Here is a 25876-nt window from a genome sequence, read left to right as displayed (position 1 = left end):
AGCGGGCACACGGCGCACGCGCGCCCCCCCTCTCCCCACCCCGGCCACTTCCGGTGCGTGCTGCCGCCTTCCGGGTTGCGCCGCGTTCCCGCCCGGCGGGGGAACCTTGTGGCGCCGCGGGGAGGCGCGGCCCCGCGCAGGGAGCGCGCCCCCGACATCGCTGCCCTCGCGCCCGGCCGCTCGCCATGGCCGGGGCCGCCGGGCGGGGCCGCGGCCGCCGCTGCTTTGTCCCCGGCGCTGGCCGGCGGGCGGCGAGCGGGCGCTGAGGAGCGGGCGGGCCTGGCCTCCCCGCCCCGCACGGCCTCCCCGCCCCGCATGGCGTCCCCGCCCCGCACGGCCTCCCCGCCCCGCGGCGAGCCCCGGGCTCTGCGGGAGCGGCTGGCGGCGCTGGAGGCGGACCTGGGCGCCTGCCGGCAGCAGCTGGAGCGGGCCCAGCGCAGGCTCCGCCGCACCGAGCGTCGGCTGCGCCGCACCCAGAGCCTCTACCGCGAGTCGCGGGAGAACGGCGCGGCGCTCGGGAGACAGGTAGGCCCCAGCCGCGGGAACCGGCTCCCCCGAGCCCCCGCGGGTCACCCGCCAGCCGCTACCCCTCGGCCCCGCCGCCGAGCCCCGGGCTGAGCTCCTGGAGCTCCCGGAGTGCGCTGGGCTCGCCTGCCCGGCGGGACCTGAGCCACGAAGTGCCGCTGCTGCTGGCTTGAGGTTGCCGTCCCGAGCTGGGCGTCCAGCGTTTGGCCCCACAGGTGGTGGTGGGGAGAGCGGGAAGGTCTGCTCAGCCACAGGGCTGGTTTCGCGGTCAGAAGGAGCAAGTACCTGTAGCAAAGGGGAAGAAGCTTGCCAAGCAAGGTGAAGTGGAGGCAGAAGAGAGGAACTGACCCACGGATGACCGTGGCAACACAGGGAAGGCTGAAAAATGCCACAGTTCGGCAGCAAAGAACAGTAATTGTTGCTTGAAAACCATCTTTTCAGGGTGGGCATCCTAAAAATAACCTTGGTTAAGGGATTTGGTTTTCTTCCCAGGTGCTTGCCTTTAGTATTTTACCCTTTGTGAGCAGAAATTATGGTTTTCGTTATGCTGGCCATTCAAGTAGAAAATCGTAGATCGAGTGGAATAGCTATGATGCAGTTACATTTCATTTGAATTACAGAGGTTAAAACAGGCTGATACTTTTTTCTGATGTAGACCCTTACCATGCAGCATTGTATTCTTGTAACATTCTGTTTTTCTTTCAGGTTGAAGAGCTTACTAAGGAAATCCAGAATAAGGAGAAGGACACGTCAAGCATAGAAGTACAGACAGAAGACTATGCTGCGTGGTCACAAGCAGGTAGAGAGGGTGGGGATTGCTTAAACAGGCATGTAGACCAGTATCTTATCTTGAGTTTTTAAAAAAGTATAAAATATATTTCAAGTCTTTATAATTAGCTGCATTAAATTCAGCACCCTGTCATTGTCTTTTGGAGCATTTCATATCTATTCAAGCCATTTATTTTAGAACAGGATAAAATTTAGCATGGACTGTAGCAGAATTGATGCCTTAGTAATCTGTTACATAGTATAGAATCATAGAATGGTTAAGTTTGGAAGTGAACCTTAAAGATCATCACTTCCCAAAACCCCTACTATGAGCAGGGACACCTCAAACTAGGCCAGGCTGCACAAAGCCTCATTCAGCCTGGCATTAAGCACCTCCAGGGAGGGTGCTTCTACAATCCCCTGGGTTAACCTGTTCCAGTCCTTTACTACCCTCATGGTGAAGAATTTCTTCCTGATATCTAAACTAAATCTTGTTTCTTTCAGTTTAAAACCATTAACCCGTGTCCCATCACTGCCCTCTCTGGGGAAAAGCCCCTCCCAGCTTTCCTGTAGCCCCTTCAGGTACTGGAAGGTGCTATAAGGTCTTCTCAGAGCCTTCTTTTCTCCAGGCTGAACAGCCCCAACTCTCTCAGCCTGTCTTCACAGCAGAGGTGCTCCAGCCCTTTGATCATTGTCATGGGCCTCTTCTGGACCCTCTCTAGCAAGTCTGTGTTTTTCATGTGCTGAGGACTCCAGAGCTGTATGCAGTACACCACGTGGGGTCCCACCAGAGCAGAGTAAAGGGGCGGAATCACCTCCCTGGCCCTGCTGGCTGTACATGTTCTACCAATCTTTAAAGATGTTAAAACAAGACATCACTTGTTCAGAAAGAGTAGAATAAATTAAGAGCAGAGGCACTACGTAATAATTGACTTTTCATTAGATTATTTGTATGCATAAATTTCTGGTTTACGATCTAGGATCCTTAAACTGCATTATGGAAATACTGCTTTGCTAATTTATGCAACTTCAACTTTTCCCCCCCCCCTGCAGATTATTACTACTATGAAAATTACTACAATCACACTGATACTCAAGATGGCACATCTGAACTGCCAGTGCAGCACAGTCATGGGACAGAAGGCACTGAGCATGATTCCACAGAGGAATCACAGACAAATGCTAGTATTCCCTTAAGGATGGGTGACGCTGAAGTTGCTGAAGGTGGAGACGGGGAGAATTCCATCCAGAATTCACAGGTTATAGAACTGTTTGGGGTTTTACCAATTTTGAAGTCAGCACTCTGTTAATATTTCATTTCATTTAAAATAATGTGGGTTTGGTCTTGATGTTAGTGTATGAAACTATTTTTTGTGATGATGTGGTTCTAATGATACCAAACATCCATGTACTTTGAAACTAGTTGTTTGAGTTTTTTTGTACTATGTACCAAATGTAGCATACGCCTAGATTTGGTTAAAAAAAATTTCACTTTGTAAGACATATATTCTACATAGCGTGTAAGTGTTGCATTTTTTTATCAGCAGCAGATGTTCAGTGTGGCCATGCTGACTGTCCTAAAGTGTACTTTATTTTTCTTCCATTGGCATAAGTGGGCAACAAACACAGAGAAGAATGTTGTTGGGAGGGTTTCTTTGTTTATTTTGTTATGTTTTTTTTTCCTTGCTATCCATCCTTCTCTTAAGTCACTTCATTTCACTTGCTTAACTAATTTTGTGCCTTAAAATCTAGCAACTGAACTGGAATGGACAGCAGAAATCTATTTTAGGAATGTACTGAAAGATGCCCACTGTGTACATTTTTGACATTAACTGCTTTTGATTGAAGTCTGCGAAGAACAAAAGGCACAGGATGAAGTCTTGGTCCCACTGAAATCATTAGAAGCTTATGAGTAAGCTATAGCTAGGTTTTTGACTTGTTTAATAGCTCTTGAATTAATCCAAGTCCGTAGAAGCCTATTTTTCGTTTAAAATATTGTAAAACGCTGAAGAACCAAGGATGTTCTTTTTAAAGGAAAACCTTTTTTTTTTTTTTTTTTAACTTTTGGTATCAGGAGGCAGGAGATACTTCAGTACCAGAGGGTTCTTTGGCAGAGAGCTTGAGAGCTGCTGCAGAAGCTGCTGTTTCACAAACCGGATTTACTTACGATGAAAATACAGGATTGTATTATGACCATAGCACTGGATTCTACTATAACTCAGTAAGGATCATTTTCAAAATCCTTTTTCACTCTATTGCGAAGTTTTACTACAAAAAGTTGATGTGAGCAAAGAACTAAGATCCAAGCTGATTTTATAATTCGAAAAACATGTTACTGAGGACAAATATTAATGGAAGTTTGTTAATTAGTTGTTGAATTATTTCAAACTAAATATAGCAGGCCAATATTTAGATTTTCAGTTGGTTTTCATGTCTTCTAGATCTTTAACTTGCTTGACATTGTAGAAATTTTATCCTATAAACTTGCACTGTAGCCTTCAAAATTAAAAGCTTGAGCTAAAGATTGCTTCTTTAAAAACAGACAGATTGCTGAATTATGTCAGTGGCTTCTACACAGGGAAAAGCATGTTGAGAGAAAATACACATGCCTCATCCCTGGAATTGTTCAAAGCCAGGTTGGATAGGACTTTGAGGAACCTGGTGTTTTGGGAGGTGTCCATGCCCATGCAGGGGGGTTGGAACTAGATGATCTGTAAGGTCACTTCCATACCATTCTATGGTACACAAAATACTTGTAGTTTTACTTGAATGTGACTACCAGCAAGCTTGTTACAGACAATTTAACCAGTTAGTTATGACAAAGAGAATGGTTCTTTGAAAAAGGATGTCAGACAGTAGACCAAAATTTCGTCATGGTTAATTTTGCAATACGTCTTTCGTAAGAGAGCTTTTGGGAAGTACTTTTTTTACTACTAGGTATGTATACAGGCACATGCATGTATAGATATACCCAGTGGAACTCCTGTGATGAAAACAGGGATTTTGTTTGCAGCATTGCATTAAACTCAATTAAAAAAAGAAAAGTGCATGTGGTACACGAAACTACTTGCTTTGTTTTCAGCCATGCTTCTGGACTAAATTTTTAAAGTCTGAAATTACACTGTTGCTTTTGACATAGTTGATACAGTTAGATACATAGATGTTTAGGGCCAGAGATTACAGTCTATGATACCATTACCCAAAATTATGTATTTTCTTGCTCTGTAACTGCTCTGAATAACAGGAAATGTTCTTATATTTGGTTTACTGGTAGGGTTTTCACAGGGGGTTGGGGGCTGTAGGAGCAGATTCTGTGAGGTCAGGGGCTGCCTGGATGTAGCCAGTTCCACTGGTGGACACAGCTAAGCTCATCAGAGAAGCTGGTGGTGCCTCTATGAAAGCATGTTTAATAAAGGGCAAGACACTGCACGGTGAAGTCTGTATGTGACAAGAGGAGGGAAGAAAGCAGGGGAGTAGGAGAAACAATGCTGTGAAAGCCCAGGTCAAAAAAGGAACAGGAGGAGGTTCTCCAAGCACTGGAGCAGGCAATTCCGTGCAGTCCATAGAAGAGGACCATGCTGGAGCAAATACCCACACTGCGGTCAGTGGAAAACCCCACAGCAGAGCAACTCCTTAAGGAGCTGTGGCCCATGGAGAGCTCATGCCAGAGCAGTTTCCTCTGGCTGCAGCTGTGACCTGTGGAGAAGTCACACTGGAGCAGTTCTTGAGGGACTGCAGCCCATGGAAAAGACCCATGCTGGGCAGGGAGGAAGGAGCAGCAGAAAGGAACTGCCATGTACTGACCTCAAGCCCCCACTCCTCATCTCTCGGGATGCCACTTGGGCGGGAGGAAGAGAGCTAGAGGAGCTGTGAATGAAGGAGTGAAGTAGAGCTTGGGAAGAATGTATTTATTGAAGTAATAACATTGTTTTTTTGTTTCTTACAAAGGAAAACCAACTGTATTATGATCCAGCAACTGGAATTTATTACTACTGTGATGTGGAAAGCGGCCGATACCAGTTTCATTCACGAGTGGATCTGCAGTCTTATCAGGGGTCTGGTACTCAGCACACCAGGGATAAAAAGGGGAAAAAGAAGAGAAAAGAACCAGAGCGGACTACTGCAAATGAGTATAAGGTAACTTTAGAACTGAGAGTTAGAAAATGCAAAACCTGTTTGTTTTTTTTCATTATGTAATTTAGGGTTGTGAGGTTTGGTTTTATGTAGAGGATGTATGCTTATTTTCTGAAGGATTCAAACATACTTAAACTATATACAACAGGTTGCTAAAATGTAGTGTTCAGATAATTTTCTCAGTGACTGATTAAGGATGAAACTTTAAACTTGGATTCCCTTTTTCAGTGTTGTTTTTTTTTTATTACAATGCAACTGTATAGATGTCTAAAATGATCAGTGAAGCTCAGATTAGCAAGCATAATAGAATGTATTCAGGGTACAGTGTGGAGTAGATTTACATTGGAAACTTAGTGTTACCTCAGTGTCTTGGTTTTAGGATTTTGGCAGCTGTTTTTTGTTGTTGATGGTTGTGGTTTGTGGTGGTTTTTTTTCATTCATGTGATGCACACACCACCCTTTCTTTGTGATTCGGTATTACAAAGTTCGTTCTGCTGACAGTTTTCTGTATCTCTTCCATCATTTGTGATTGATGGAATGTCTGTGAAGTTCTAATTCTTTGCATATTATGTTCTGCTGTTGAGACTATTTCATCAATACATTTGGTCCATAGTGTGTGGATAAGCTGTACATCTTAATGCCCTTTGTAATTAACTTGAATTTTAAGTTACAAAAAACATAACTTCCCTTGTTTTCTTCTGATTGCGAAGAAAGCATACCATATAGTACATAGTCTCAGGCTTGAAAAATGTTACTCACTCCTAAACAACAGAAGTTTTTACTGTAACGCAGCTATTAAACCTCAAGAGCCATTTTGTTAAGGAACAGGTATTGTTCCTTTATGTCCATATATTGTTCCTCAACATTATTGATGTTGAACCAAATTTGTGTAGTCCTATTCTGTAAACTTGTTTTATTCCTTAAGATTTAGCTGAATGTAGTGATTGGTTTGCAGTACTCCTCAGTTTGCTTTTTTAAAACCTATTACTTTAACCATTGTGTAATTTCAGTATGTAGGCCTCAGTCAAGCTGACTGGTTGAAATCTGAAATAATTATTTTAGTGTACAGGTATTTTCACATAATAGTTATGTAGTGTCACTACAGAGTTAAAAATTTCTACCAGGAGTGAGGTCTCCTGAAAGATTTGAAAATGGAAACTTTATGTTAAAAAAAAGTGAAGATTGGTTAAATGGATAGTGGTAGCTGATCTGTCACAGATTTTGTAATTAGATTGTGGCTAACGTGACAATTCCTTCTTTCTGAGAAAAATTCATGTGAACCATTCCATGCTGAAAGCTTGAGATGGATACTTAACACCGAGTATAGTGATCCTTTATAGTTAAGAGAAATTTTGCTTTTAAAAGAGAGGAACTACTACAGCTGAAGCTGAGTTTCATCAGCATCCAAGTTCTGGGCATGCTATATGCAGCTGCTGAATTAGCATTCTGCCAGTCTCAAAAGGCCTTGTTAATTACAGAATTTTATTAATCATGTGTCAGGAAAGCATAATGGAAAGCTTGTAGGAATAAGCCTTTATCATGTTGCCATTAATATTTTAAATTTAGTTTTGTGATTAACTGTTACATACTGGCCTAAATCAACAAGTGTACTTTTAAAAGTTCTGTGGCATGTATAGCGCTGACCTAACAAGTAATGTTGACTGCTTTTTGCGATCCCATTATAGTCTGCTTCTGTCATCTGATTATACCAGAAATAGCTAGTTGTCTTAAGTTTATTTTGTATTGATAAAACATTTTCATCTAGGCGATCTTGGTAACAAATCGTTTATGTGAAGCTTGCATAGTCACAAGGTAGGAGGTAAACATCCGCTTTTTCTGATATATTTTGTTGATAGTGAACAGAGTGTTTTGCTTTATTTGTGAATGAATTTATTTGACTGACAACATAACAGGAAAAATGTTTAAAACATACTCTGTAGTGCACAGATCTTTGCATCTGTAAACAGTAAATTAAGGTTAGTGTCATAGTAAGAAACAAAGCTTTTTCTGTTGTTTTTTTTTTTTTAAACAAAGGAGAGGACAGAGTCAAACTTAAAACAATTATTCTCCACTTCAGTAAAGAAAATAATGCCTTTTTGTCCTTTTTGTAAATGCACTGCTAGATTAAGAAAAAACAAAGCACCTTGTTGTCATATTTTACATAACTGAGTTAAAATACTTTATTCTTGCGTAGTTCTTAATCATTGCCCTGGTTTCACTGGAATAGAATTGAAGAATTAATTTTCCATTCAGGGAATCTGAAATTTTTGAGAAGACTGTAGCACCCGATTCTGTGAGAACAAAGTTGATAGAAGACACTTTGTTTTAGTTTGTGGCCTGCAATGGTGTGCTGGTTTCCATAAGTGATCAAGGTCTTCAGCAGTTCTGAGCTAGCCAGGTGCTAGGGATAAAAGGAGCGAAGCCCAGGGCAGCTGATACAAGCTCTCCAGCAGAAGTGCTCCATACCGTAAAGGTCACTCCCACTATAAATTGGGAAGTTTGCTAGGGACAGGGCTCCTCCTGAGTTGCCACTGTCCCCGGGGGGGTCTTTCCTGTTGTTCTGCCCCTGAGTCCTGCTCTCCAGTGTGCTGTGACTGGCTAGCTCTGGCGTTCACTGCTCAGAGTGCACAGCTTTAACCACTGTATGGCCTGACTATAACTTTCTATTTCATATTAGTATTGGGACTAATAGTAGTTCTTTATTATTTTTTACTAATTCTGGTTTCGTTTCAACCCACAAATTTCCTTTTTTCCCTCAATTCACCTTCTTAGGTGGGGAGGGGTCTTTGGGTGATAGGACAACTGACTAAGCATAGACAATCATACAAGAATTGCAGAATCACAGAATCTTAGGGGTTGGAAGGGATCTCCGAAGATCATCGAGTCCAACCCCCCCTGCCAGAGCAGGAACAAAAAAAAAATCTAGGGCACATCACTCAGAAAGGCATCCAGACAGGTCTTGAAAGTCTCCAGAGAAGGAGACTCCACAACCTCTCTGGGGAGCCTGTTCCAGTGCTCTGTAACCATCACAGTAAAGAAGTTCTTCCTCATGGTGAGGTGGAACTTCTGTGCTCCGAGTTTGAATTCATTGGTCCTCGTCCTGTCACAGGGCATAAGTGAAAACAGGTTGTCCCTGCCTTCTTGACATCCAGCCCTCATGTATTTATAGACATTAATTAGATCCTCCCCTCAGTCTTCTCCTCTCTAGACTGAAAAGCCCCAGGTCACTTAGCCTTTCCTCGTAAGGCAGGTGTTCCAGTCCCTTCATCATCCTCATAGCCCTCCACTGGACTCTCAAGTAGATCCTGTCCCTCTTGAACTGGTGAGCCCAGAACTGGACACAATAGTCCAAGTGAGGACTCGCCAGGGCCGAGTAGAGGAGGAGGTGGAGGAGAACCTCCCTCGATCTGCTGAGTAGACTCCACTTAATGCACCCCAGGATGACATTGGCCTTTGTGGCCACAAGGGCACGTTGTTGTCCTATGGATAACTTGTTGTCTACCAGGACTCCAAGGTCCTTCTCCGTGGAGCTGCTCTAGCAGATCACCTCCTAGCCTGTACCTGGTGCATTTTGTTGTTCCTTCCCAGGTGCAGGACTCTGCACTTGGTCTTGTTGAACCTCATTAGGTTCCTCTTTGCCCAGCTCTCCGGCCTCTCCAAATCTCACTGAATGGCTGCACAGCCTTCCCATGAATCAGCCAATCCTCCCAGCTTCCTGTCATCAGCAAACTTGCTGAGAAGACACTCTGCCCTGTCATCAAGGTCATTGATAAATATGTTGAACAGGACTGGACCCAGCACTGATCCCTGAGGGACTCCACTAGTTACAGGTTTCCAGCTGGACTCTGCACCATTGACCACCACTCTTTGGGCTCTGTTGTGTAGCCAGTTCTTAATCCATCTCACTATACATTCTTTTATCTCACATATTCTGAGCTTGCTTACAAGGATGTTATGGGAGACTGTGTCAAAAGCCTTGCTAAGGTCAAGCTAGACTACATCCACTGGTCTCTCTGCATCTATCCGTTCAGTCACAACATCACAGAAGGCTATTGGATTAGTCAAGCATGATTTCCCATGGGCAAGTCCATCCTGACTACTCCTGATAACCTTCTTCTCTTCCATGTGCTTAGAGATGACCTCCAAAATGAGCCACTCCATCATTTTTCCAGGAATGGAAGTGAGGCTGACTGGTCTGTAATTTCTTGGGTCTTCTTTCTTACCCTTTTTGAAGACTGGAGTGACATTGCCTTCCTTCATTCCTCAGGCACCTCTCCGGTTTGCAGTGATCTTTCAGAATTTATGGAGAGTGGTAGGGCAATAACATCAGCCAGCTCTCTCAACACTCTTGGGTGCAAGGACTTGTGCACGTGCAATTTACATAAATGATCTCTGACCCGCTCTTCATTGACTAGTGGAGAGTCTTCCCTCCTCCAGGCTTCCTCTCCTATATCCAGGGTCTAAAGCTGATAAGGGCCGGTCTTATGACCAGAAGCAAAGGAGAAACACAGCAACTCTGCCTTCTCTGCATCCTCTGTTACCAGGGCTCCCATCTCATTCAGCAGTGGGCCCATATTTTCCTTACTCTTCCTTTTACTTCTGATATATTTGATTAAGCTCTTTTTGTTCTCCTTTACTCCTTTGCCGGTTTAAGTTCTAAGAGGGCTTTGGCCTTTTATATGCTCAGCAATATACTTTCTGTTAATAAGTTGGGGTACTTAACACAACCGAAGTGGCAAGTGTGTTCTCTGCAAATATTGCTGCATTCCTGAAAAAGCAATATAAAACTGAGAATCTGAACAACAGAATTAATAAATATTGCTGTATTTTTAACGAGCTGAATTACCAAACAAGAAAGTACTCATGAACATCTCCTAAAATAAATCTAATTCTAATAGAAAAAAATAATAAAATGGAGGGGAACTCAGATCTTTAGTCTCTCCTGAGGAATGTTCCTAATTTCCTTTAGGAACGGAACTGAAGAGATTCCTTCTTTTCAGTCACCTGACTTCTATATGACAAACAGTTTTCATTTGTGAAACTAAGCATGCTGGCCACATGCTTACTTTTAATAGATGATCAGGAATTTTATTTGCTAGTATGAAGTATTAGTCTCTGTGAAGCTCGTATAAAAGGATCAGTGGAATACTTTGGAACTTTCAGGCATATAGTTCCATTCTGGTATCTTTTTATAGTGATAGGCCAAAAAAATAGCAGGGCAAGAAATACCACTATCTCCAGTGGAAGAAAAAATTTTAAATAAGCAGATTTGGAAAAGTTTAAAAAAATCTCAAGGTGTCGTAAATGGTAATATAATCCCTGGTCCAATATATAGATCCAGCACTTCCATACAGGTTGGAGAATAAACTGTATGCAGTAGTGATCATGTAGTACTGATGGAATAAAACGTAGAGTGTGACCTATGCCATTTTCCCAGAAATTATTTTTACATATTATTCTTAAACTACTGTCTAATGTTATTTCAGCATGGTGCTCAAAAATAACTGCTGCTATATTTTTTTCCATTATAGATGCATTCTAGCTACTTCTGTAGCAGAGAAAAGGCTTTTATAGTACTATTTCCCTTAGAACTCTTCAAGCAGTGATTTATTTATTTTTTTATCACTTGTAGTTTACTTTACGCTGATGTTCATCCCATCTTTAGGTACGTCAGTTGACAGAAACCATGGCTAATCTGAAGATTTCCTTCTTTTGGATTGGCAGCTTCTAGTGAAGGTAGAGTTGAGGCACCAAGCACATTAGTCCGTGGATGTTTACCCTTAACCTTGGTCGTTTTATAAAAGGAAAAATACTACCTAGCAGTCGATGTTTAGATACCTTTTTTCTAAAGGAATTAATAAATTTTTGAAGCTGTTTGATCAAAATCAGTTCATCTGCAAAATAACTTCGAAATATATTGGAAACACTATAAACAAAACAGGGAAAAAATCCTGATTTCACTTGCGCCTTTGGCTGTCTTTGTCAGGGATGCAGAGATATTAATTAACTCAACCCTGTAGTTAAGAAACAGTTTATTGTGAAGCAGATTCATGCTTAGTGAGGGAAAAGCCACAGACCATGTAGTGATACCCAGTAGAAACAAAGTTTTTCAAAGCTGCCTGTCAGAGAGGCAAGCCACATCCAACAGATGACCACTGGCATGGGTCTACTGACTGTTTATATATATATATATGTAGGCTAAGTCACACACCAGGGTACATATGGGCCTAGTATGGTGTAAGACACATGGTTATAATGAGCATGTACTTTCATACTTTGTTGTATCGTGAGTTTGGGATGAAGAGTCAAGTATGCTGTCACTGAGAAATGAAGTGTGTTGTTTATATTTGTTAGATCTGAAATAACAAAGTGTTCAAAATCCAAATTGTTTAGGAATGCAACTTTAATGTCCTAATTTTGTACAATTTCTAAATGCAAATACTACATTTTTATCAGTACTTAGCAGAACTACTTAGTGTCTTGCTTTCTTAACAGTTGCTTGTAGTAATAGCAGAAAAAAATACAGAAATTGCTGAGAATAGGCTTAATGGTTATATGGTATGTACAGATTCTTTGGTCTATCTGTAACAGTGTTTAGAAATCCTGTTTTCAACCCAGAACAGAGAGTCTACTTTTTAGTAAACAGGTTTTGAAACAGTGCCTTTTTATTTTCTAATTTAGAATATCTGAAGTGATGCCAAGTATCACTGGATTGACTTTGGAGTAAGAACTGAGTGATAGGAGCAGTATACTTAGGCATCAGTGCATCAGAGTAATTTGTTGCTTTGCCTCAGTTGTGATTTGAGCAGACCATTCAGTTTCTCTGTTTTCAAATTAGATTAATAAAACCTTGGTAGCTCACAGTATTATGGGAAGAAGTATACTTAGGATTGCAAAGCACTTTGGTATGTCAGGTATCAATCTAATATCCATACTGAACATGAATACAGACAAATAGTCTGGAAAAGAGCATTCATAGAAGCAAAAATCAGATTTGCTAAAAATATTTGTAATAGAATTAACCTATCAGACGTATATAAACTTTGTAGTCTTACTTCTGGCAAGATTACTGCATCTCTTACTGAAAATAAACAAAATTGTGCAGTGGTCTTGCAGTTCTGTTCCTTCCTAGTTCCAGTACTTACAGGATTCAGGGAGGAGGGGTAGTGCATTATAGAGAAACCCTAAATAAACTGGCAGTTCTTCATTTAAAGCATTAAGTCTTCTAAAATTTGCTGATTGTCCTGAGAATGTGCTGTCTTACTGGAAATGTTTTGAAAGTACACTGTTAAAGTCCTATTCAGCAGTTTGACTGCTGGGCTGAGAGAAATTGTTTGTCTTACAGCAGTGGCACTGCCAAGCTTTTACAATTATGAAAAGTGACAGGGCTTTAGTTTCCTTGACATTAACATGCACATTAATTCATATACCTTCGAATGTAAAATACTCTATACCTAATACTAACTGAAAAAAGTCAAGGGTGTTTTTTATTTTTACTACAGTGTTATGATATTTGGTACAATACAGGGCAATTTAATGCATTAATTCTGAATCCAAAATGGCGAATAACTTAAAATATGATAATTTAAAAATTAATTTATCTTTTAAAACCATGTGTTCTTTTTATTTTTCCTTTTTTTTGTTTTTAATCTCCTCTACATCTTTTTTTTAAGATGCTCATCAGGGCTACTAGATTGAGAATTATACTTTCAAGGTACTCTGGCAAAATTAATAGGAAACTTAAGATTTCTCACTTAAAAATATGTTGATGGTCTTTTCTGCTGGTAAAATCAAGTGGCAATGGGATAACCTGCAATGATCTAATCTGTCTCTTATTCAGTGAAGGATTTTGTTGCAGTAAATAATGGACTCTCGGTAGAACTGCTCAACGTAACATAAATTAAATTTCTCTACAGTATCTTGATGAAAGGCTTTGTTAAAGTTACAGTTTTGAAAGGAGAAGGAAGAACAGGTCATAAGGTGAGCATGGGTGGACATTCCAGATATCCTCAACCATTGCTGGGAGAAAATCATAGAATCATTAAGGTTGGAAGGGACCTTAAAGATCATCAAGTTCCAACCCCCCTGCCATGAGCAGGGAACCCTACCGCTAGACCAGGTTGCACAAAACATTGTCCAACCTGGCCTTAAAAACCTCCAGGGATGGGGCATGGGGCATCAACAATCTCCCTGGCTGTTCCTCACCACCCTTATAGTGAAGAATTTCTTCCTAATATCTAACCTAAATCTCCCCTCTCTCAGTTTAAAACAATTACTGCTTGTTCTATCACTATCTTCTCTCTGTGATGAAAACCCCCTTCCCAGCTTTCTGTAGGCCCCTTCAGGTACTGGAAGGCTGCTATAAGGTCTCCCCGGAGCCTTCTCTTCTCCAGGCGGAACAGCCCCAACTTTCTTCAATCTGTCTTCACAGCAGAGGTGCTCCAGCCCTTTGATCATCTTGGTGGCCCTTCTCTGGACCCTCTCCAAGAGGTCTATATCTTTCTTGTGCTGAGAGCATCAGAACTGTACACAGTGTTCCAGGTGGGGTCTCACCAGAGCAGAGCAGAGGGGCAGAATCCCCTCCCTGGCCCTGCTGGCCACATTTCTTTTGATGCAGCCCAGGATGTGTTTGGCTCTCTGGGCTCCAGCACACACTGGCGGCCCGTGTTGAGCTTCTCATCTACTACCACGCCCAAGTCCTTCTCCTCAGGACAGTTCTCTAGCCATTCTACCCTGTCAAGCTTTTCTTACTGTTCTTAACATCCCTGGCAAGATTTAATTCTAGCAGGGATTTGGCTCTCCTAACCTGATCCCTAGCTGCTTGGACCACCTCTCTCTAATCCTCCTAGGATACCTGCCCTAGCTTCCACCCCCTGTATGCTTTCTTCTTAAGTTTGAGCTTTTCTAGGAGCTGCTTACTCATCCATGCTGACCTCTTGGAGTTTGTACTTGACTTCCTCTTAGTTGGGATGCAATGCTTTTGGGCCTGAAGAAGGTGATTCCCCAAATATCAGCTAGCTTTCATGGGCATCTCTTCCCTCCAGGATGTTACCCCATGACACTCTCTTGAGCAGATCCCTGAAGAGGCTGAAATCTGCCCTTCTGAAGTCAAAGGTGGTAAGCTTACTGTGAGTTTTCCTTGTTGCCATATAACTCCAGCATTTCATGGTCACTACACCCTAGGCTGCCCTTGAGCTTAGTATCCCTCACCAGCCCTTCCTCGTTGATGAGGATAAGGTCCAGCATAGCACCTCTTCTTGTTGGTTCCTTGTTTACTTGGAAAAGGAAGTTACCATCCTTGCACTCTAGGAACCTACTGGATTGTTTGTGTTTAACAGAGTTGTTCTTCCAACAGATGTCAGGGTGGCTGAAGTCTCCCATGAGGACCATGGCTTGTGAATTGAAGCTGCTCCTATCTGTTTCTGTAGTGCCTCATCTGTATCATCCTCCTGCTCAGGCGACCTGTAGCAGACCCCCACTGTGATGTCACCTTGGCCTTTCTTCCCCTTAATTTTAACCCATAAGCTCTCTGTTGGCTCCTCATCCATCCCCAGGGAGAGCTCCATGCACTCCAGCTGGTCTTTGACATAGAGGGCAACACCCCCACCCCATCTCCCCTGTCTGTTCTTCCTCAGGAGTTTGTAACCCTCCATTCTGATGCTCCAGTCATAGGAGCCATCCCACCAGGTCTCAGTGATGCCAATGAGATCATAGCCCTGCAGGCTTACCCTCATCTCTGATTCCTCCAGTTTATTCCCCATGCTGCATGCATTTATATAAAGGTATTGAAGCTCTAGTGAGGTTTCCTGACTAGCTGAGCTGACCAACACACCACCCCTAGGCTCATCTGTAGTAAGCCTGGCTTTATCGCCCACTCCCTTCCAACCTAGTTTAAAGCCCTGTCAATGAGTCCCACTAATTCCTGCCCTACTACCCTTTTCCCATGTGGGACAGGGTCTTCCCATCCAATGCTAGCAGGCCTGGTGTCCTGTAAACCAAATCACGATCAAAAAACCCGAAGTCCTGCTGTTAGCACCAGTTTTGCTGCCAGGCTTTGATCTGTCTGGTCTTTTTGTTAACCCATTCATCATTCCCCAAGACTGGAGGGACAGAGGAGAACACAGCTTGTGCACCCGAGCCCTTGACCAGTCATCCCAATGCCCTGAAATCTTTCTTTATTACCCTCGAATCTCTTTCCTCCACCTCATCACTACCTACCTGAAAGATCAAAAGAGGGTAACAGTCTGAGGGCTGTATCAGACCAGGAAGTTTCCTGGTTATATCCCTTACCCTGGCTCCAGGGAGGCAGCTGACTTCCCTATGAGAAGGGTCCGGCTGGCATATGGGACCTTCAGATCCCCCCAGAATGGTATCGCCTATCACTGTCACCCTCCTCTTCCACTTCTCAGAAGCAGTCTCAGTATGAGGAGCTGGTTGCTTTGTCAGCTTCCTAGAAGCAGTTCTGTTCCATCGAGCTGGCAGCTTCAGCAGCTCCCTGGATGGGGCTTCTTCAGCATCCTTGTTTAACTGGTCCCCTATCTCCAGAGCCCTGTATCTGTTCTGTAAGGGCATCTGGAAATGTGGGAGGTTCCAGTGAAAACCTCTAGCAGGGACCTGATTCCATTCTCCCCCATCCTCTCCTAGTTCCTGTCCTTCCTCCTGGTGACCAGAGGGCTGGCGATCTTCTGCCTCTCGTGAAGCTACCACCTGCTGCCTTTTCCCCAGGGATGGCAGGGTGCAGCTCCACCAGTCTATTTCCCTTTCACATTCCCATGTGGTCCTTAACCTCTCCACTTCCTGCTTAACCTCAGCCACCAGGCTGAGCAAACCATTTACCTGGTCACAGTGCACACATATGTTGTCTTCACTGTCACCTTGTAAGACTGACAGACGCTGCACGCAGCCCGTCACCTCTCCTTGTGGTCAAAATGAGAGGAGGAAGATGAGAAGAATACTTGGAGAACTCTTGAACAAGTTGAAAGAATTGAGTAGGAGAGGTACAGAAGTAGGTGTCATAAAAGCAAAACTGGAAAATATTCAAGGTGCTGTTGAACAAGTTTGAAATTGAGGACAGAGATCTTTAGGTTTGTGTGAGAAAGGAAGAAGTAAGTGAAATTTTGGAGTGCAGTCACCCTTTCCCAAGTAGAACATGGTCTCGGTCATGTCTAATAGGGTATGAAAATGTTTCTACTGAAATATTCTATTGACTGCACATGCAGAACTTTCTGACAATTTAACCATTTCTTAATAGTTGTAAAAATAGTTATTCATAGTGAAGAATTTACTTCCAGGCTGATAGCAAACTTGAGACTGACTCAATCTGTAAAGAATGTAATGTTCTAAAACTCCCCTACAGGATTTGGACACAGAAGAACAGAAATCATCTAGCAGTCTGAATTGCCTTTCCACTACTGAGCAAGTAAGTTCTGCTGAAGAAGAGGAGTCTCCAAATATAAGAAAGAAGACTAAAATGGACACAAAGGTACAAAACAGTCTAACAGCCAAAGAATCAACTTCTACAGACAGTATAAATTCACATTCACGCAGAAGTACACCAGAAACTGCAGCATATACAGATGACAGTAGAACAGCAGACACTGAGAGTGAGCCAGAAGAAGGTGAAATTACAGATTCTGAGTGTGAAACCTACAGCAGTGAGGATGAAGTAACAAGTGAAGAAACTGCTGAATCAGAAGACTCAGAAAATGAAGGTGAATTATTATGGTTTTTATGCGTTATATTACTGTATTTTTCCTGGAGCCCATTAAGAACAAGTTACAAGAAAACAGTTTGAATATTTTTTTTTAATTTGAATAATATAAATATAAAAGAGCATATACTTGAGATACTTTTAATTAAGAAGTGCTGTAAATTACCAGTATTTGTTTCCTTTTCTTTTATTGAACAGCAGCCAGAAGTAAGTAGCGGTATTTTTGTAAAAGCTGTTTAGGGGTGTAATGTTCTGTACTTGTGTAGAAATCTCAGTGGTAGAGTAAGATTTGTTTAGATAGGGATAGTGATAGGAGGAAAGAAGGTATGTTTGTACAGAACTCACAGTAATTCTGTGTATTAACTGTCTTCAATTAATGCATAACATTACTGATACTGTTCATAAACAATCATGTATAATTCACTGTAAGATGCAGTGAAAAGGATGGAAGTGGAGTACTCAGTACTATTTAAAATCCTATCTTGTGTTTATCCCAATGGCAACATGTAAGAAAGGCGTTATAGAGAGGAAACCTCTATACTGTTTTGTACAGAAAAAGATATACTCCTAGGTCCTTAAGACCTCAATAATTGAATGGTCTCTCACAAAAAAAAAAAGCAACCTGTGAAAAGCTTAATGAAACCAACTGGAATTATGTACATGCAAAGGACATTTCAAATCACAGAATTAAATACAACGTATGGAAGTCAGTACTGCAGCCTGGGCACTGCTCACAGTTAAATAGTCAGGTTGTTCTGTTTTCATTAATATACTTACTCAGCTACTCAGATTCTAAGTGATGATTGCTCTTCAAAATTGCTTTTCAAAAGGCTTGCTACCCTCAAGCCTTTTTAGATTACATTTTTTTCTCTGACTATTTTCTAATAGTTCTGCAGTAATGTTGGAGATGGTTTCTCTCCTCATAGTACCTTTTGAGCTAGTGTTTTCCCATCTTACCGTATTTATTCCTGATTGAGATCACTGGATACTGTTTGTGCAAATGGGTATCTGTGAACAGAATTCATATGGCTGTTAGAGTAAAATTACATAACAGATCCTGAGGAAAAAAGCATATGCATCTGTAGGCCCATCTGTTGCTTTTTCAGATCTGTATTGATGCATAGTACTAGTAGGAATAAAAACTAGCAAAAATGCATTTGACATAGAAATAATAAAATATAAAGTCGTATATGCATTAGGTTTGTGATGTGAACAAAAGGGTGGTGCCTTTTTTCAAAGTAAAATTGTATTCTAATCTGTAATGACTACTTGCCCATAAATTTATAACACGCTAGCAAATTCTGTTAATGTATTTATATTTTATTGCCTTAACTAAAGAGTTACGCACATGTAAATAACCAGAATTAGGAAAAAACTTTTTATGCTTTATGTGCAGGCAGAAAGCCTTTATAACAGTAGTCTCTCTACTAGTTTTCTCTCATATGTGCTAATACATTTCTTTTTCTGAAAGTTGCATAGGATTCAGCCGGATAATGGCTGAATGTACATCAGTTGTTTGAAAGCTATGGACTTTAGGGGTAAAACTAATTTGTTGGTAGTAACAGTATTTTTTGTCTTTCTAGATGAAGAAAAGATCTGGCCTCCCTGTATCAGAGTAATTGTAATAAGATCACCAGTTCTGGAGACGGGATCACTTTATATTATCACAGCTGTGAAACCTGCTACAATTGGAAGGTAAAACTGAATTGAATTTTTTATACTTATCTGAAACTGTATCTCACTTTGAAAACTGTAGAAGCTGCTCAGGACTGTGTGTAGTTTATAGATGGAAGAAGGGCTCTGAAGCAAGTCTTTACGTTGTGTATATAGCTCTCTGTTTTACATCTGTAAAGCTCCTTAATAGCTCAGAAGAGAAACCTGATACTCAGGTTCAACTAAAATACACCTTTTGTGAACCATTTATTAGACCTATTTCTACTTCTGTTGTGATCTATTTATCACCTTGTCTTTCCAGGGAAAAAAATGTTGGACACACACTTCAGATTCCTGAAGTTGGAGTTAGTAAGGTAACTTGTTTCTCTCTGCTGAAAGGTAGATCAGCATATGATTGAAGCTTGAGATTGTATGGCTTTAAATTTTGCAAAATCTTCTTTTAATATTTTAAAGAACGTTTAGAATGAAATTTGGATTTAGCAGCATACAAAGTTATAAAAAGGAAAACATACAGGATTTTACTGAATGGGAATTTACCATAAATAGCAGTGTGATTTCAAAGTCTAGAAAAGCGAAGTATTTTTTTTTTAATTTGGAGTTCCACTAATCCATAGTATAATGCACAGTAAAAAAATATACTTTGAATCTTGATTGTAAAATTAACAAAGACATGTCATGCAAACAACCAAAAAAAAAAAAAGATTAAAACATCTACAAATGCAAGTACTGGAAATTATATGATTTACCATGTCTGTTCCAGATTATAATTCTGATTAATCAGCCATGTACCTCTTTTCATACTGAACCATTTCCAGAGAAACTCTTTACCTGCTATTAATTACTTTTCCAGGCATGTATTTGAAATTGGGTGCATGAAGAAGCCAAAAGGCTTTTATTTTTCTGTAATGTTACCATTTTAGTACTTTATGGGTACCTGACTGTTTATGCAATAAGTTACTTCACTTAGCAGATAAGGAGAAACAAAAAGAAAACTACAGAACAAAACCAGAAGGTTAACTACCAGTTTGTTTTCCTCACTATTCACAGTTAATAGCTGTGGACCACTTTGGCATTTGCTTGTCTTCTGTGTGAAGCCAGATTTTAAAAAGTAATGCTACACCCTGCAGTTATAGCATCTTTAGAAGAAGTTTTAAGTTCATCCTATTCAACAAGACAGAGGTAGAAATTAAATTATCTATTGAATGAGCTAGTCAGTCTCCAACATTATGGAAGTACTCCTGTTGTACATTGTAAATGGTAGCTAATCTACAAAATATTAATTTGGTATTTATCACTGAATGTAGAAACTGCTGTTGCTGAAAGATATTTAGTTTTAAATGAACAGTTTATTCCCAGATGGACTCTTGGGTTTTTTCTCCACTATAATAAAAGGGATCTTCGCTTGTCAAATTTGAAAATGTCACTTTTTTAGACTTCTGTTTTTTACTGGGAGTCTTAGTAAGCCACAGAAGTTGATATTTTTGTTTGCTCAGTGCCCATTTTTGGTGGTAGTTTATGTCTTTCTGAGTTTGGGTAGGAGTTCTGTTTTCTCTGTTCTGTGTAGGTTTGGGAGCAATACTTATATAGAAATTCAGCAGAAGAACAAAAAGTTAGACTATTAGTCTAAACATCAGAAAAGGTATAAACGGAACAGCAGATGATGGCTAGTCATTCTGTCCTGTGCACTAAGATGCAGCTGAACGTGAATTACATTAAATTTACAAAAGCATGGCATTTAGGGAGCTATTTCAGATACTGAAGACCAAATAACCTCAAGCTATAGAATGAGATCAGATTTTTATTTTTTTTTAACTGAAAGAGAAAGAAATTGAGTGCTGTAACATACCTTACAAGAAAAATTCTTTTATTTATAAAAACAGTTAAAATGCTGTATTACTGAGTCTTGGAGTACTTTAAGTGAAGCACACTTGCCACATTGAAAGTATATACTTTTTCAGTTCTGAATCAGTTTATGGTCAAAATAGTTATAATTTTAATAGTACACTTTAGCTGATGCTGTGGGCCATTAATTTACATTGCAAATGGATGAAATCATAAGTTTTGGAATATTAATTTAAGAGTACCACTCATTTAATGAGCCTAAAAATAAATTCTGAAATCTTACCTTACAATATAAATTTTGAAGTATTTGCTTAATAAGAACATTTCACTTAGGCTTCTATTTATCAGTTCCATGCAGAAGTATATTTTGACCACGATTTGCAAAATTATGTTCTTGTGGATCAAGGCAGTCAGAATGGAACAGTTGTTAATGGAAATCAGATTCTCCAGGTGAGTACCTATATTATAATGCTGTGTATGTTGCAGAAAATCATAGTCATGTGGTCATTTAAAGTATGTTATGGAAAAATCATTAACAATGTAATTGTATGGCTTCTTTCATACATTAGTCTCTTCCTTTGTTCCCTTCTGGTTTTAGGGCCACTTAAAATACTTTGTTTGGTTTATATTAGGAAAAATCCACTACAATTGCAGTTTCTAGAGTGAAATACCTCCAATGTAGTTAAATACCTGCCTGCATTTGTGAGGCCAAATTGAATACTAAATTGAGTAATACTCACAAAATAAGAGTTTGTGCCCTTCATTAGTGACGAATTAACATGGCTTTCAATTATTTTGCTGTAGCCTAAAACAAAATGTGATCCCTACATTTTGGAGCATGGAGATGAAGTGAAGATTGGTGAAACAGTTCTTTCTTTTCATATACATCCTGGTAGTGATACTTGTGATGGATGTGAACCAGGACAAGTCAGAGCACATCTTCGCCTGGACAGGAAAAAGGAATCTTCTGGTTAGTCACATGATCATGGGATATGTATTTTATTATGGCTCTTTACTTTATAATAATTACCACAGTTTTCTTACCATTTTCTTGTTAAGTGGGAATTGTTTTACTGTAAATTATGTTGTATTTTCTTTTTTGTTGGTCTATGTCTAATAATGTTAGAACAAAAATTCTCACAGTTGTCTTGTTTCAAAACATTGTTACATTATTAATTAGAAAATCAATCTTGTGTTCTTCATTTTAGTTTGTCCAGCACTTAGCAAAGAAGAGAGGGAGTTAGTCAGAAGAAAAGCATTAAAGCAAATACGGGTAAAATATGGTTTACAGGTGAGTTTACAGTAGAAGTTGATTGTTTGAAGTCTACATTTTCTTTGTTGATTCCTGTATTAAAGCATACATTTCAGTCAATGTGTAGAGTTTTCAGATGCACTCAAACTTGAGCCCGGTAGTTTAGCTCAAGCTTGTCTTTTTACAGTAAATTATAATTATTTACAAACCTCTACAGAGAGATAATGGTAACAAGGCATGGAAGTTTTGCTGAAAGTTTAGAAGATCTGTTCCAATTTGTACATCCTTTTGAGGCTAAGATTTCTTAAGATATTTCTATTTTTATTTCTGTAAATTAAGTTTGCACTGAACTGTAGGGCTGCCTTGTATTTGGAAAGGAAAAATCATAAGCAACTGAAAAAATTATGAAAGAGGGAAAATTTAACTTTTGAAGTCCACTTTGCCATAGAATGCCAACAGGAATGTACATGCAATATAGTATTCAAGTATTCAAGTTACTTCTGGTTTAGATATTATTTTAGCTATGGGGTTATGTCTACCACTTTGTAGTAAATGTTCATGTAAAAACAAAATGCCATAATGTCTCTCAAATTCTTCAGCTACCAAAACAACATCAATACAGAACCTATGCAAGCGCTTAGTTCTGTCATCTATTCTGAAGAAGTTGTTGCTCCAGAACAGTCTAAATGTTTAAATAAAAAGCCAGTGGCATGTCCGTGTGGTTTTCTGCTTAATATATACGGCTTCAGTATAGCAACAGAAGATTCAAGATAATATTTTATTTACAGCCTCTGTTAAATGAATTAATTTGGTAATACTACATTATTATGTGATGATGGCAATAATGTACCTTACAAGGTATGGCTGTAAGGTAGGAAGCTACTCATTGAGAACTATATTTTTTTGTTAAAAAAAATAGAATTAGTGAGATAGGCTGAAGTGGCTTTACTTTTGGAGGTAAGCAGGGAATTATCAAAAATGAAGCATTTAAAGCCTAATTTCTTTGTGTTGATGGAATTTAATCTGATTATAAAGAACACAGAGTATGAAGACAACAAAGCAGTGAAGAATCCAAAGTACAAAGACAGAGCAGGAAGACGCAGAGAGACTGTTGGAAGTGAAGGAACGTTCCAGAGAGATGATAGTCCAGCTTCTGTTCATGTGTAAGTTTGTTGGGTTTGTCCTCCATGTCCTTCTAGTGAATCTTAAAAACTGATTATTAAGTATCAATTAGTTACTAGGATACAGTTTATTAGATTATGAATTAGCTGTATATAATGTGGTAGGAGAGCTAGAAAATAGTAACCTATTCTTGCTTCCCAATTCACGTGCTCTTTTTATTAACTCTTCACCCTTTTGTACAGAATTCAACTTGGCAGTAAGGATGCTTAGATCACTTACTTATCAACTCAAAAAAGGAACTCTGCAGCTGCATTACTGACATCTTCAATAGTGTCTATTTTTCAAGTGTCTCAATTTCTATCTTTCCTATCCAGTCCAGTAATAGTACACATGCAGATATTTCACCTGGAGTTTCTTTCACTATCAATATCCAGCCAATCATAGAACGTGCATTTACATATCTCTTAAATGGCACTTACTTCAAATCCTCCTCTTTAATTACTCCTTTGCCACTGTAGTTTTACTTGAGGTTGTCTTTTTAAGAAATACAAATTTGTAGGTGCTTGTAAGTTAGTAAAAGGAAGTACAAGACAATGAAATGCATGTTAGGATTATTTGGTGCTGAGGTAGCAATACTGCCTTTTCCCTAGTGGGGTCAATTCCCACCTACCCATGCTGTGTCCTTTAATTCCTAAAGTAAGCAGTCATTCAGAAGGAGTTTCAAGAAAGTTAGTATTGACCAGAGGTTTGGAATGGCTTTGGTAACCAAAGATACTCAGAGGAACTTGCAGAAGGTAGCACTAGGGTCTTCTGGCTGGCTCTTGATGGAAGTAGGAACAGCACACTCATCGAGTCCTGGTTTCTAGAGCAGCATATGCATACAAATTTCATTCCTTCAGTATCTGAGTAGCGAGCGTAATCTTGGTATTAACTTTTGCTTATCAGTATCTTAAAACTTTCTTCAAAGTGAAATTAGCAACAGCAACAAAGGACATAAAATGTTGGAGAAGATGGGTTGGAAGAAAGGAGAAGGCCTGGGCAAGGATGGTGCTGGTATGAAGGATCCGGTACGTCTTTCTGATTTTTTCACTTGGAGCAAAAAGGAATAGAAATGTATTTGCAGTGAAAAATGCCTAATTGAAAACCACAATTTACTTGAAACATTTCAAAATCCTGGGTAGGAAGGAGTAATCTCAGGACTAATCTCAAATTATTTTTACTTGGTTAATGGAGGATTTTGAAATTTTTTAAATACTCAGTCCTTTCAGTAGAAAATGCCAGTGTTATCTGTTAGGAAAGTAGGCAAGGGAGTACTTTCTCTGAGGGTGATGTAGCACAAAGATCAAGCTAAATGAGAGGAAAAGCTGGCTGGAGTCATTGTAGCCACCAAGTTCTGGACCTCTGTGGCAGCTGTCTTAGCCCCTTTTTCATCATCAGTGATGGGCTGTCTTTTGGCAGTAGTGCTGCTCAGAGCCAGACCATACCTTATGTTGTCAAAATAGGTAGCTCAGGCATCAAACTCTGTTCACTCCATCAGGGGTACTTCACAGTAATGACAGTGGCAGGTGACATCATTCAGCACTTCAGATCTTAGTTCTAGAGGTGGTGATTTGATGCATCATTTGAACAGTACTTTAGATGCCCGTGTATGATCTAGGTTTATTAGACCCATAAAGAGAAGTGTTTGGGAACAGTGGGGAGTGGAATTAGCATTATAAACAGTGATTTTGAAATATTTAGAATACCTATCTCATGGTTACAGTAATTTTTAATGTATTTGACAGATTCACCTTCAGTTACATAAGACGCATGCAGGTTTGGGTACCAGTAGACCAGCCTCAATTGAAGATGTTCAGATCATCCAGAGCAAGAGTAAGAAGAACTGGGATAAAGCAAGAGAGAGGTTTGCAGAAAACTTCCATGAACCTAAATCACAGAGGGATACACCTAAGATTACGCCTTGGGTTAAAGGGACTGTAGAATAAAGTTATCTGGTTGTGCAGCAGGGTAATTCCTGTGTGTAAATAGCTGGGAGAGAATTTATTTTTATTGTTTTTTCTTTTGCTAAAGCAGGAGTTTGGTGATATGTAAAATACAGGTGTGGAAAAAATATACAAGATTAACTCTAATGTTAATTGGTTTTCTGTAGTCTTCATGCTTTTATAAAAACACATTTTTAATAAGAAATTAATGGAATTTATGGGGATATTCCGACTTAAGTACTTGAAAGTCATTTTCATCATTTGCAGCAAGTTTGTTTTTAAGGCAACTGGTGGAAAGGTACACGAAAGATCTGTGAAATTGAAATATGACACCTTTAACGTTTGAACAGTGGTTTAAAAGCAAGCTGAAACCAACAACAACAAAAGAAAATCCCCACCAGACTGCTACTAACAGAGTATGGTCTTGCCATTTCCTCTCTTGTATGTTTATTCGTTATTGCCATGAAATGCTCAGCAAGAAGTACACCACTCTTCTCTTAAATTAATACAAGTTAGTGTATGTTTCAGCTTACCTGAAAGGGGGAGAAAAACCTTGTGTTTAAGTGATCAGCACTGTTAAAAAAATATTGAAATATCCATGAAATAAACTACCAGCATTGATGAAGAAACAATGTACAGCTTGTACCAAAATTTTCTTCTGTGAAGAACCTGAGATTTGTTTAGTAAATTCGTATCAGGCCTTTAACAGGTATGTTTAGAAAACTGCTGTCTGTGTGTATTATTTATTAGCTTCTGATACAACCATTGCTGGCAATGGAGTTTATGCCAGAAAAAAACCCAAACCAACTGATTTTTGGTGGGGAAGGATTAGTAAACTGAAGCTAAAAGCTTGGTATTTATTGAATG

At 39.9% G+C, this 25876-nt stretch overlaps 1 protein-coding gene across 1 annotated transcript; it reads left to right on the top strand.

The window, feature by feature from the left end:
* The first annotated feature begins 67 nt into the window (after positions 1–67).
* On the top strand, positions 68–25151 carry AGGF1 (angiogenic factor with G-patch and FHA domains 1). Its single transcript, XM_051642047.1, has 14 exons — positions 68–525; positions 1231–1324; positions 2347–2552; positions 3368–3514; positions 5242–5430; positions 16784–17138; positions 18721–18832; positions 19113–19164; positions 21002–21103; positions 21458–21623; positions 21862–21944; positions 22941–23068; positions 23995–24094; positions 24812–25151. Exons 1-14 carry the CDS (start codon positions 316–318, stop codon positions 25010–25012), a joined length of 2145 nt encoding a protein of 714 aa, XP_051498007.1. The 5' UTR covers positions 68–315; the 3' UTR covers positions 25013–25151.
* The last annotated feature ends 725 nt before the right edge of the window (positions 25152–25876 follow it).

This window comes from Apus apus, chromosome Z (genome assembly GCF_020740795.1).
Source record: "Apus apus isolate bApuApu2 chromosome Z, bApuApu2.pri.cur, whole genome shotgun sequence".
In the NCBI taxonomy this organism is placed as follows: domain Eukaryota; kingdom Metazoa; phylum Chordata; class Aves; order Apodiformes; family Apodidae; genus Apus; species Apus apus.
Note: the sequence above shows the minus strand (reverse complement) of the source record. Positions and strands in the feature narration are given on the sequence as shown.